General features: G+C 39.4%; 1 protein-coding gene across 2 annotated transcripts in view; it reads right to left on the bottom strand.

Annotated features, from left to right (window-relative positions):
- The window catches only part of GLUD1 (glutamate dehydrogenase 1), a 40101-nt gene that overhangs the window by 7337 nt on the left and 18843 nt on the right, over nt 1-13921 (bottom strand). For both annotated transcript variants that reach the window (XM_067710296.1, XM_067710297.1), the window contains exons 5-10: nt 10099-10193; nt 4930-5109; nt 3568-3705; nt 2021-2158; nt 1614-1694; nt 265-388 (exon numbers count right to left, since the gene is read on the bottom strand). In XM_067710296.1, the coding sequence (XP_067566397.1) occupies nt 265-388; nt 1614-1694; nt 2021-2158; nt 3568-3705; nt 4930-5109; nt 10099-10193 (756 nt within the window). The remainder of the gene's footprint in view (nt 1-264; nt 389-1613; nt 1695-2020; nt 2159-3567; nt 3706-4929; nt 5110-10098; nt 10194-13921) is intronic.

The raw sequence follows: 13921 nt of genomic DNA, 5'->3' as shown, positions 1-13921 counted from the left end.
ACTATTAACTTATAGATTAGGTTCTGGGAACCAGAACATACTTGCAGAATAAACACTGGAATATAAATATATTCCAGAGAGTTAATATAGTGAATACCTATAAAGAAACTGTATATTTTTGGTCTAAGACGCATGAGTCAGAATAGTTTTCTGTTCTCAGACTAAACAAAAAGGAAATAAGCCCTTTTATTAAATGCAGGCTTTCCCCAACCTTTTAGATGGCCCAAAAGATTACTTTTGCAGAACAGGATAATCAGAACTTACTGAGCAAGTGGTAGTTAGAATCCCTTTCATATTTGAAGGTCAGACGGCCATAGCTGACATGATTTAGATTCTTCAGCCACTCAAAGTAAGACACTGTCACTCCTCCAGCATTCAAGTAGAGATCCTGTACACAAAAAAATGAGGAGATGATGGTCTTAATAAAAGCTTACAATGAACGTGAGCTCATGGTTTAATATCAAAGTTTTAATATCAAAGCAGATTAAGCTTCAAGCTTCCCAAATACATCTTAGATAGTATCAGAAATTTTACACTTAAACAAACCCCCTTCCCAATACATCTGAGGCTTTCTCCCTTTGGAAAAAAAATAATTTATTGGTTTATTAATCAGCAAGCATTTGATCAGAGGTTTTAGAGCCTCTTCTCCACCTAAAAAAATCTGACAAAATTGCCTGCCCACTAACCACTGGTTTGGATGGTCCAAGGGTGTCTTGCCAGAAGATTAGTGTTCACTCTCCCACTACATAAAGGCAGTCTATTTCAGTTAACCTGAATTTAAGTGCTTTCAGCAAAAGCAGTTCTTCAAAATGCATCACGCGTCCACACTAACTTCTAATTTCCAATGACCTTTTGGTACAGACCCCACGCTTAACCACTGAAAAACTTAAGCACATGTTACTCATATTAGCTTTCTGAGTAAGACAGCAAGGGACATTTGCAAGTTATAGTAGTACTTCTAGCACATTATATATTTATATAACTGGATTTAAGAAGTCTAAATACATACTCAAGAAAGAGCCTGAAGTTGGAAGAAAATGTTCAGGTCCAGTATAAGACAGGCTTATTATATTAACCACACTCTACTTTATTTTCTTAAAAGCAAAATAAAGGGACTTCCCTGGTGGTCCAGTGGTAGAGAATCTATCCTGCAATGCAGGGCACGTGGGTTTGATCCCTAGTCAGGGAACTAAGATCCCACATGCTGCGAGGCAACTAAGCCTGCACACCACAACTACTGAGCCTGAACGCCTCAACTAGAGAGCCTGCGTGCAGCAAACTACAGAGCCCACACGCCCTGGAGCCCGTGTGCCACAACTACAGTGCCCACACGCCCTGGAGCCTGTGTGCCACAACTAGAGAGAAGCTTGCGAGCCACAACCAAGACACTGTGCGCTGCAACAAAAGATCCCTCATCCCACAACTAAGACCCGACGCAGCCAGAAATAAATAAATATAGATAAATAAATAAATAAAAATTTAAAACAAAATAAAGATGAAGAATTCATCACTAAGCCTTGGGAAACTAACAATCCTCCTCTCCCCCCAGTTCCTTGCAAAAGACAATTATGATTCCAAGTACATATAAAATCTGGTAAATGTAGATTACTTACTGGAATAACCATGATGTTCCTCTCTAGGAAAATCTTATCAGCTTCTGGAGTTGTCGGTCCATTGGCACCTTCAGCAATGATCTGCAAGAAAGTCACGAACATAGAGAAATGCCAATAACACCGTCAAATCCCCTCCAGCTGAGCTCAAGAGATGTGTGGGGGATGGGGCTGTGGGAGAGAAGCAAAATCCCACTTTAAATTGTATGCTTGGGGACTTGTATGGCCAAAAAGTTTATTTGGGTTTTTCCATAAGATGGTAACGAACCCGAACGAACACTTTGGCCAACCCAATACATCCCAATAAAGCTGTTTTCTTTTTTTAAAAAAAGAGGAAACCCATTAGAGCTTTTCTATGACTCTCAGTGTCAATCCACATTGGTAAGGTTGAAGCCATCATGCTGTGTCACCTTGGCTTTGACTCTGGGTGCATTGGACTTGGTCAGCTGCTTCTCACTGGCAGCAGGGATCAATATGTCACAGTCAGCCTCCAAGATGCTCCCTTCATAGATCTTTGCTTTGGGGAAGCCCAGGATTGTTCCATGTTGCTATAATTGATTGAAAATCAGAATTAATGCTTGCAACAGAGTTTAAATGTTTATGTTTAGTGCCTATGATATGAAGACTCATTTAGTAGGAGGTCTTTGAGTTACATTAAAAAAAAATAAGCAAACAAAATGAAAAGACAACCCACAGAATGGGAGAAAATACTTGTAAATGAAGCGACCAACAAGGGCTCAATCTCCAAAATATACAAGCAGCTCATGCAGCTCAATATCAAAAAAACAAACAACCCAATCCAAAAATGGGTGGAAGATCCAAATAGACATTTCTCCAAAGAAGACAGACAGATGGCCAAGAGGCACATGAAAAGACCCTCAACATCACTAATAATTAGAAAAATGCAAATCAAAACTACAATGAGGTATCACCTCACACCGGTCAGAATGGCCATCATCAAGAAATCTACAGACAATAAATGCTGCAGAGGGTGTGGAGAAGAGGGAACCCTCTTGCACTGTTGGTGGGAATGTAAATTGGTACAGCCACTACGGAGAACACTATGGAGGTTCCTTAAAAAACTAAAAATAGAGCTACCATATGATCCAGCAATCCCACTACTGGACATATATCTGGAGAAAACCATAATTAGAAAAGCCACATGCACCCCAATGTTCACCGCAGCACTATTTACAATAGCCATGACATGGAAGCAACCTAAGCGTCCATCGACAGATGAATGGATAAATAAGAGGCACATACATACAATGGAATATTACTCAGCCATAAAAAAGAATGAAATAATTCCATTTGCAGCAACACAGATGCAACTAGAGATTATCATACTAAGTGAAGTAAGTCAAAAAGAGAAAGGCAAATATCATGATATCATGTATATGTGGAATCTAAAATATGGCAGTCTAAAAAGGATGAAATATTGCCATTTGCAGAGACCTGGATGGACCTAGAGATTGTCATACTGAGTGAAGTCAGACAGAGAAAGACAAACATCATGATATTGCGTATATGTGGAATCTAAAAATGGTACAAATGAACCTATTTACAAAACAGAAATAGAGTCACAGATGTAGAAAACAAACTTATGGTTACCGGTGGGGCGGGGGGACGTGGGGAGGGATAAATTGGGAGCTTGGGATTGACACATATACAGTACTCTATATAAAACAAATAACTAATAAGGACCTACTATATAGCACAGGGAACTCTACTCAATACTCTGTTATCACCTGTATAGGAAAATAATCTAAAAAAGAATGGATATATGTATAACCGATTCACTTTGCTGTACAGCAGAAACTAACACAACACTGCAAATCAACTATACTCCGATAAAAATTAATTTTAAAAAAAAGCAATGCAAACAGATTTCAATAATACTTATTTCAACTTTACAACATTCAGGTGGTCAAACTGTTCAGATATTACATTAACATACCAATTTGAAGTCTTCCAGTTCCTTTGGGTCAATACCATCTGGATTCCATATGCTCCCATCAGATTCACCAACACCAACACATTTAGCACCAAAACGATGTAAATATCTCATAGAGTGCAGGCCCACATTACCAAATCCCTGTGAAGTACAGTTGTACGTGAAACAAAAATCAAAGTCCTAGCATAGATGATAAATGTCATATTCTGACCAATACAATTCTGTTGGTTTAGAAGTAATTCTCAAAATCCTTCTGATAAAAGAAACAATGTCTCTCTTCAACAATAAATTTGCTTTGGAATGTGGAACCCAACCCTTTGTCCTCTGTGATAATGAGTCCTGAGGACATTCAGTGACATGCAGCCTTGCTGGCCTATAAAGAAATGGCAGTGATGTCAATGATGCTATCTAGGACCTCAGTTCCTGATGACCAGATGTCCTATGGTCGTGAAAAGATAAGTCAGTAATTGGGAAGGGTATGGGTTTTATTTTAAAGTAGGATTCAACTTAATTTTGATTCCTCTAAGTAAACTAATCAATCACCACACAAAAGTTGAAATTTGGATCATTGTGTAAACCCTTCTGTATACACATAATAGTTTAAGAGATGTCCCCTTCTGGATACAATTGCAATTTAAATATCAAACAAAAGAAGTTGATGATAGTTTCATATGTTTCTGACAGATACTTGGTTTAGTCACATGAATCTTACCAAGGTTCAAAAAATAAAGGATGTATTACTCTGCATATGTCCATTTTAAAACTTAAGAGATCCAAAGAATCAAATTTTAAAAACTGCAAATCTAGGGGCTCCAATCGAGGAGGAGTACAAGGATGTGCGACTCACCTCTTCCCAGAAATACATCAAAAATACATCTACAAATGGAACAATTCTCACAGAATACCTACTGAACACTAGACCTCAAACACCTGAAAGGACAAGAAAGATCCCCATATAATCAGGGAGGACAAAATGGAAAAAAAAAGAAAAAAGCAACTGGGATGGGACCTGTGCCCCTGGAAGGCAGCTATAAAAGAGGAAAGGTTCCCACACTCTGGGAAGCCCCATCACTGGTGGGAAGATCAGAAAGGGAGCTTCAGAGGCTCAGAGGAGAGAGCAACAACTGGTTTGTGGAAGCTTGGGATTAGCAGATGCAAACTATTATATATAAGATGGATAAACAACAAGGTCCTACTGTATAGCACAGGGAACTATATTATAACTGAATCACTTTGCTGTACAGCAGAAATTAACACATTACAAATCTACTCCAATAAAATTTTAAAAAATGCAAATCTTAAAACAGTGAAAAAATTATTATTATATGTATATCAGTTATTCTTTAAGAAAGCAAACATTTTTACCTGAACAACAAATGTTTTATCTCCAAATCCTGGTGTCATTCCTAAAATACTCATGTAAGAAGCTTCATTGATGAAGTTTTCAATCCCATGGAAAACTCCCCGACCAGTAGCAGAGATCCGTCCGTGGATTCCACCCTGACTGATGGGCTTACCGGTAACACAGGCATGGGCATTAATATCCTGCAAAAGAAGGGCAAAACTTAAAAGATGAAATATCAACATCAATTTCTATGAGGACCAACATAAAGAAGCGTTGAAGTGCAAACACATTCTCATTTAACTAATATGCTCATTAGGAGTGTGTGTGTGTTTAAGGTATACGTTCATCAATAGGGGTAAGTCTCGCCTTTTCAAGTTTCTGTTCCTAGAAAATGTGTAATAAAGTAGACTATTTTCTGATGGGAGAAGCAGGGTTTTTAGGAATTAAACATCAAGGAAATACAAACAGCAGGATCACACAAGTAGAGGGAGTTCAGCTTAAAACTATTATTCCTTCACCAAGTGCTTAAGCCCTACTAAGTAAGGGTATACATGTCACCTGGAATTGTCTTAAAAGTTATCATAAGACTTGAGCACGTCACCAGAACAGAACCTAAGATAGGAAGAGCCACTACAGTGTTCATGGATGGGAAGACTCAACACTGTAAAAATATTTTTCTGCCAAACTAATCTAGAAATTCAATTAAGTGTCACTTTTAAAAAAGAACTTTAAAAGATAACTCAAGTTCACCTAAGAGTGGATTAACAAAAGTATTCAAGAAATAAAAAAGAAAGAAAAAATAACTAAGCTTTGCAGGGCAACTGGAATACCTATCAAGATAAAAAGCCATTAATCCAGAAATTCTAATTCCATACTATATATACAATTGTATATATACAAAAAATTGTGTATATATAGTATGGTATTACTGGAGTTAAAAAAAACGGGTACACGTGGGTGAGACACAGAGGCCCATGCCCATGTGTCAGTAGAGCACCTCCTGTAGTAGCTGTTAGCTCTAAGAAGCCGAGTGGGAGAGTAAGTCGTCTCCTTTCTGTACTCTCTGTATTGACAGTATGCATGTATTCTGGTTCAGAAACAAGAATAATTAGAAGGAAGAAAGGGGCTTGGGAGGGCTTCCCTTCCAAGGGATAAACTGGAAGCAACCAGTTTAGCATATACTATAAACTGTAGCAACCAGAACAGTGCATAATAGACAAATCTGTTGTCTTCTGTGGGACAGGAGAAACTTAGAGACAGTCTTATTGTATACAGGAAATGAGTATTACATACAGGAAGCATTTTAAGTCAGTGGCTAAAGTATGGACTATTTAATAAATTTGTTGAGGCAATTTGCTGCCCATGTGATGTGAAACAAGATAAAGTGCCGTACTTCATATCATATTCCCCACCCCTCAACGTATGTCCTAGCTGGGTAAGTTAAAAAGTGACTGTTTAATAAGAACTTTTAGAATTGTATTAGCTGTATCATTACCAACAAAAAGAACAAAAGTAAAAACAACAGAACAGTCTAGTAAAGTGATTTATGGAATTAGTAGTTTTCCCACGGTTTTCCTTCATGAATAGTTAATGCTTATGAATACAGAATTGCAAACCAAGTTAAGTGCCAAATGCTCTTGAACAGAGAAAATGCAAATGCTGGAGCTGACAGCAATCCTGTCAGAGGTCAGGCACGGTGCCGGTTGGCTGGCTGGCTGCGAGATGCCCAGCATACCTAATTGTTTTGGAAGCCTGGGCCCCGGTGGAGAACTTGCTTGCTCTCCAGCACCCACACTTCTGGGCGAGGCTAGGCAAAAGAAGCTGCGTGTTCAGGTATACGTCTGAAAATAAGAAACAAAAACTGCGGCTTCTTACCTTAGGCTCTGATTTTGTATTTCCTATCACTTTAAGGAGGACAGTCTTTTACCAGTGTTTAGTCCAAGGTTTAGTTGGCAGGGCCTCACAAAACTTTCTTTTGTCACCTTTGGGAGAGAGCTACGAATAACAATGTACTGCCCACTGTTCTGTACTATTCAATCTAATGCCTTGCTTAAAAAGAATGAAAGACCATAACCAGAGCTCATTTAACGTAAGAAGGTGACATGGAAGAGCAACATTTTGGAAATGGCAGTCAAAACCAAACTTCTTTGAAGTGTCTCATACTGCTCCTGTTTTATTTCAGGGGATTTGTGGAATTTACCTGGTTCAGTGTTTATAAATATTTATTTTTTATGCTTACTGAGGGCCAGTTATAATTACACTATCATTCACTTAATCCTCATGACTGTTTCATGAACTAGGTGCTATTAGTATTGTCATTTCACATATAAGGAAAGTGAGGCACAGAGAGCTTAAGGCACTTGCCCCAGGTCACAGAGCTGGTATGTGAAGGAGCCACTCCAGAATCCAGGGTGTCTGAGTGTGCTCCCAACTACACACTACATCACCCCCCAGGAAATGAGACAACCCTAAATTCCTCCATTAGATGCCCCCTTCCTTCCTTTTAGAGGAAACAATATTCCTCCTCTTCTAAGGCTGATCTTTCCACTAGGGCCCTTAAAAGATGAATCTGTGGCCCACACCAATCAACATGCCAAGAACAGCAAAAACCTTTCTCTTAGACAACAGGCACCTTTCGAGCTGTCGCCTCTAGTGCCATTTTTCTTAAGTGAGGGCTACTCTTCATGCCCTACTTCCCTCTCAACACGCCCTTGCAGTCTGGCTCCAACCTCACTATTCCAATCTAGTTGCTGAATTGCTTTCTTCTCAGAACCACCCCCTCAGGACATCCACAACGGGAAGCTCTTGGCACTTCTCATTCTTTTCTAACTAATTGTTCCTCCCCTCCACCCCCCAATCACTCTTCAATCTGTCCATTCCTCTCCAACTCTATGGCAGGCCAATATCATCTCTTTTGGACTCCTGTGTAGTCTCCCGTCTCCAACAATCCCATTCTCTGCTGCACACAGAGTGAAGCTTACTGTGTCACACACCTGCTTACAATTAGCACTTCACTGGCTTCCCTCTGTTTTCAGGACAAAGACCAAAGTCCTTGCTGTCACCAACAAGGTAGGAATCTGGTCCAACTCTCCTCTGCTGGCCTCTCTCATGCCCTCTCTACTCTGGCCACCATAGTGTTCCCTCAGCCTCTCAGGTTCACCTCTTTTCACATCAGGACCTTTACCCAGGTGCTTCCTTCTGCTTCCAACCCTTGGCCAGTGCCACTTCCCCTGGTTGATGTGTACTCATCTTTCAGAGTGCAGACCAGAAGGTTACATCTCAAGCAGGCTTTTCTGATCCTACTCCAGAGACGTGGTCAGGTCCCCAGTACTCTTCATAGCATCAAAACGTTTCCTTCCCGGGCTTCCCTGGTGGCACAGTGGTTTGGTGGCACAGTGGTTGAGAGTCCGCCTGCCGATGCAGGGGACACGGGTTTGTGCCCCGGTCCGGGAGGATCTCACATGCCGCGGAGCGGCTGGGCCCGTGAGCCATGGCCGCTGAGCCTGTGCTCCGCAATGGGAGAGGCCACAACAGTGAGAGGCCCGTGTACCGGAAAAAAAAAAAAAAAAACCACCACCACCAACAAAAAACTTTTCCTTCTAGCCTTTACCCCAATTGTATTGAACTCCTTGCTGTACTTTAAGCCTCCTGTGTAGTAAGTGCTCTCTCTATATTTTTAAAATAAATTGTGAGCAGTTAGGGTAGGGGGTCCCTGGAGGAAAGAGAACCAGGCATGGCTTTCTTGACATGAGAAGCCATTTTGTGATCTAAGCCATTTTGTTATCAAAGTCTGTCTACAATGCTTGGACTTGAACAGGTCTCAATTATTAATGATCTTAAGGGAACAAAATAATGTTATCAAGCAAGAGAAGTAACAATAGCCAAGGTAATTTATCAGTTGTAAAGACTCCCAGTTCTGTTTCAATGGTAAAGATAAGCCTGAAGTGCTCAACCTTCAGATCAACTGGAACCTAAGGGATGACGATGTTGACCTTTTCTGATCTTAGTGACTTAACTAAAGCTTGGACTATGCCAACCACCCAAGTCCCTTCATGAATATGCAGGTACCCTTAACTTAAAACTTCCCCAATTTTGCTGTTCAGGGAGACACTGCTTTGGGAGAGATCCCAGTGTTCTCCCTACTTGCTGCAAGTGATAAATCCTTCTACCGATCTTTGGCTTGGTTGTGTCTTTTGGCTCGACACCACCAAGAGATGAACCCAGTTTATGGGTAACAAAATGTCTTTTCAACTCACTTTCTCTTCCTACTCCTTAAGTGTTTTTCAAGGTTCCATCCCTTTCAAGGACGAAGTTAGTTGTTCTTCTTGTGTTCTGTATTAATAGCACTACTTCTGCTCAGTCCCCAGACTCTAAGTCCTCCTGGTTCTTTCTGACTCAATCCTGTCCTTTTCTTTGGTCCCACAGATGCAACCCAGTCCTGCTGAGTCTACCTCTGTCATGAGCCAATGCTTCTCCCCAGCCCTATCGCTCCCGGCTGTGAAGACAGACACTGACACTGTGGAGGCCATCTCTTTGCTCCAGCCTAACACTGCTGCCGCCCTCTCTCCTCTAAGGAAGGGTCAGCATCAAAGGCTCCCCCGCTGACTAGCAAGTAAAATAAAAACACTGGGACTTGAGTATTTTTCTACTCTTCCACTTACTTCATCATTCTCTTACTACCTTTCTAAATGTGCCTTATCTTTAGACAATCTGAGCTCTACAGTTTCCCCTCCTATCCTCCAAATCTCCATGTTTAAATTCTATCCATTTTCAATGTCCAGCCCTGACCAAATACCTCTTCCAGGAAGCCTGCTTTTAGAAACTCTGCACCCTGCTATTACACTATCTCCATACCTTATCTGCTTAATGTGTCTTAGTTCCTTTGAGGGAAAAGCCCGAATTTAATGCTTCCTTATTTCCCTTTAACTGTCTTGTAGTGTATCCTGCCCTGGGAGGTGATCTTTGAGGGCCCATCCCAGTGGTCAGGATAGGGTTGCATATGAGTAAAAGCTCAATCCAAGTTCACTGCATTTATGATATAAGATAGACAGAAGTAATATATAAAATCACGATATGATTAAAGGAGAGGAGAAAAACCCAGTGAATTCTCCCCTTATACATATCATCATTTGAACTGTTATTTCTGGTAGATAGCAAATGAAGCCCTCAGAGCTTTGGTGGGTACTCACATAGTGCCCTATGGTGCTAGCATAGGTGTCAGCAATCCAGGACATCTCCCGCTCGCCTGTGCTCATGTCTGGGGCAGGCACATCAATGCCAGGACCTGGGGGCACAGGGAAAGGGCATTGCACCAATTTTTAAGATAAATGCATCTCAAACACATAGATCCTTGCAATTCTCTATAATAACAAAGCTACCATGGCTAGAAAACTTTAGATTTCATCTAGGTTACTAATTCAAGACATAGAAATACTTATTAAATGTTTCATTACAAAATTTACAGATGCACAGTGTTACATGATAACTTCTCCCACTGGTGTTCACTTGCTATGTGAAATTAGCTATGCACGACTGATAAGCCACTCAACAGATTTCTGAATGTTGCAAGCATAGGCAAATCAGTTTAGCCTCTCCTGACCTCAGTTCCTTAAACTGTACTTAGAGATAACAGTACCATAAGGAGGGTTGTTATGGTTAGAAAGTTTATGTATATGAGACAGCACAGTGACATACTTGCTTACTGGGCGTGTAAGCCCTCCTCACCAAGTAGAAAAAGGGAAAAGACACACTGCTGAAGTATTATGTTAAGCCCCATAATACTTTTACCCATGACATAATGCTGCTTTGACCTATTACTCAAAGCTCACTCTGTACAGAAAGTTTTAGGCCTTGACTTTCAGTTCCTCAGATCAGCAAATAAAAAGTTTGAGGATAACAAGAAGCTAGCCCACAGGCAGCAACAAGTGCCAATGACAGCACTAATGCTGATGTCCAGTGAGATCTCAGATGGAAATGTATTAAATGGTGCCCACTCAAATCTGTAAAGGCAGGAATACATAGAAATATACCCATCAAAACAGTAAGAATACAATACAAAACAACCTAATTATTTAATGGGTCATCTATACTGCCATTACAAAGAATGATGTACATCCATGTAAATGACTTGGGATCATCACCAAAACATACATGTGGTGAAAAAAAGCAGGTTTCATATAGCATGTATAAGTTCCCATTCATATAAAATTCTCTTTATATATACCGCTGTATAATAACTATACATATTTCCATGTGTATATATGTATGCAGAGGTTTAGAAAGACATGCACAAAATTTTTCACTATGTTTAGACTTCAGCATTGTTTATAACTTTCTATATTGTTTTAATTGTAAAATACAAACTCGTTATCTTTATAAAAAGAAAAACACAACTTTTAAATGATTAAACTACTGTCTCCCAAATTAAGTTCTTTCTAAGAGGTATACTTGAGTTCCTCCTATAATTAGTACTTATAATCAACAGAATAAGGTCCATTCTAATATTCTTCTACATTTTAGGGGCCCAGGCCCTACATATGTACTTCTTGATACAAGTTGTGATGTGACGATACAGGATTGGTGTAAGACAACTTTGAAATGGTCAAAGTTTTGTTTTTTACACTCTTGCTCCCCATTCCGTACCCAACTAGTAACTCTTCTATGTCCTGGTACTCTTTTCCTTAGGCGTCTTACAAATATCAAGAAGTCTAACTTCCCCCAATCCACCCTCACCCCATACAACTTTCCTGCTTGAACAGTTAATGCCATATCCTAGCCTCATCCTCTGACAAAAGGGCTCTACTGTTCCACTGGCCACAATTCCCATTCCTTTACAGTGACATACCTCAACTAGAGGGTAATACAAGTATATTTAATCATATCGCTTTTCTCCTAAGGTATAAATGACAAATTGCTCCCACATCTCTTTAGAGATATCTACAAAAGTATTTATGCTTGTTTTCAGCAACACCAAGTGTTAAATAAGCTTGTTGCCTCAAATAACAATTCTATTTGGAGAAGGGCAAGTTTGAGGTATGTAGTTTGTAAATCAAAAACGTATAATGATAAATTGTTTTTCAAAAACAATTATTATTCTAGATATGCTGAAGTCAGATAGCTCCCCCTACCCAAAGCAAAATCACAAAATATTATTAGGCTTGTGAGTTTTCTACTCCATACAAAATCAATGTATAGGGATGTACAGATTACAAGCAATTCCCGGATTACAGGTAAATTCTCAAATACCTACAGGTGTGAAAGTCCATCCTTTTAAAAACAGGTAACTACCCTTAGGAAAGTTAAAATGCCATCACTCGATCCCGAAACAGTATAAATAAGATAAAAAATTGGCTGAAAAAAGCAACTGCTTTCACAGAACATGAATGTAGGGGTAAAGCTAAAAGGGTAATTTTGGTGCATAGAGATATAGTGGATGAAAAGGGAATTTCACAGTTTACAAAGGTGGTATCAAAACTCACATAACAGAATTAACACCCCTGCACAAACTAAAAAAGAAGAGAGAAAGAAAAAGGAAGGACCACTTCTCAACTCATTCTATGAGGCTAGTATTATCCTGCTATCAAAGACTTCTTAAGAAAAGAATACGGCAGACTAATATCTCTTAGAACAGTATCAGAATGAATAAAATACTTATGAATAAACTTAACAAAAGTAGTGTGAGACCTGTACACACAAGCCACAACTACTGAAGCCCACGTACCGAAACCAAGAGCAGCCCCCGCTCGCCGCAACTAGAGAAAGCCCGCGCGCAGCAATGAAGCCCCAACACAGCCAAAAATATATAAATAAAAAACCCCAAATAAATAAATAAATAAAATGTATGTTTAAAAACAAAAACAAATGGAAAGACATTCAGTGTTCATGGACTAGTTTAAAGTGGAAAATAGAATAAGGTATGAATGTTCTCCCTTGGATGAAAAGTGGCATTGTTGGGGGGGAAAGTGAGGGGGTGGGTGGTGGGATGAACTGGGAGACTGGGATTGACATGTATACACTAATGTATAAAATACACTATATATACACTACTATGTATAAAATAGATAACTAATGAGAGCCTACTGTATAAAAAATAAAACAAAATTAAAAATAAAAAAGGTTAAGATGGCAACACTCTACAAATAGGTCTACGGAATCAAAGCAAGCCCTATCAAAACCAGAGCTGACTCTTTTTGCAGAAATTGAAAAGCTGACCTTAAACTCACACGAAGTGACAGAACCAGGACCCAGATTTAGGTCTAACTCATAATCTGAAACTCTGTGGAAAGGGAAGTGAGAAAATAACCGAAATGACGTCAGTTCCAAAGGTTTGCTCAGGAGTAGTTCTGTGCCCTAGAGAGGGAAAGAATGCCAACTGCATTCCCTTATGCTACAAAGCTTTCTGGGCCCAGATGTCAGTTTAGCTGCATGATGGCTTTTGCACGTAAGCAAAAAAGTCAAATTGCTAATATTTAAGCTTTCGGTGTTTCAATGAATCACTTTTTAACCTTTGCAATTACAGGGTTCTTGTCAATATAGAGAAAATTAAGCTGGATATCCTCTATATATGGACAATAAATACAACTGAATAAAGTCTGAAACCCCTCAAGACTATTAAATACATTTGAGATTTAAGCTAAGAGTTTAAGCTAAGTTATGATATAAAAAATTATGAAGTCTATCAGAATTAGTAGATATTTCTGTGAAGGAGGTAGTTATCTCATTAACTAGTGCTACCCCTGTACAATGACTGTGTAAGTACAGCTCACGGCAGTGCCAGGGACGATGCATGCCAAGAATCCAAATGCCTTTTAAATTATAAAAGACAGGACAAATCTAGTAAAGTTCTAGTGTTACTTAAAAGGGGCAGATGTCAAAATAAGGATATATTAAGTTCACAGGAACTTGTCAACAGTGAGAAGAATACTGGGGAAGGAAAACAAGAGGGACAGGAAAACAAATATCTTTCCTATTTTAGTCAGTCTTCTTAGTTTTAACTATTGTTAAAGGGGCAAA

The sequence above is a fragment of the Pseudorca crassidens genome, chromosome 16 (assembly GCF_039906515.1).
Source record: "Pseudorca crassidens isolate mPseCra1 chromosome 16, mPseCra1.hap1, whole genome shotgun sequence".
Lineage (NCBI taxonomy): Eukaryota > Metazoa > Chordata > Mammalia > Artiodactyla > Delphinidae > Pseudorca > Pseudorca crassidens.
The sequence above is the reverse complement of the archived record's forward strand: the minus strand, read 5'-3'. Positions and strand labels throughout refer to the sequence as shown.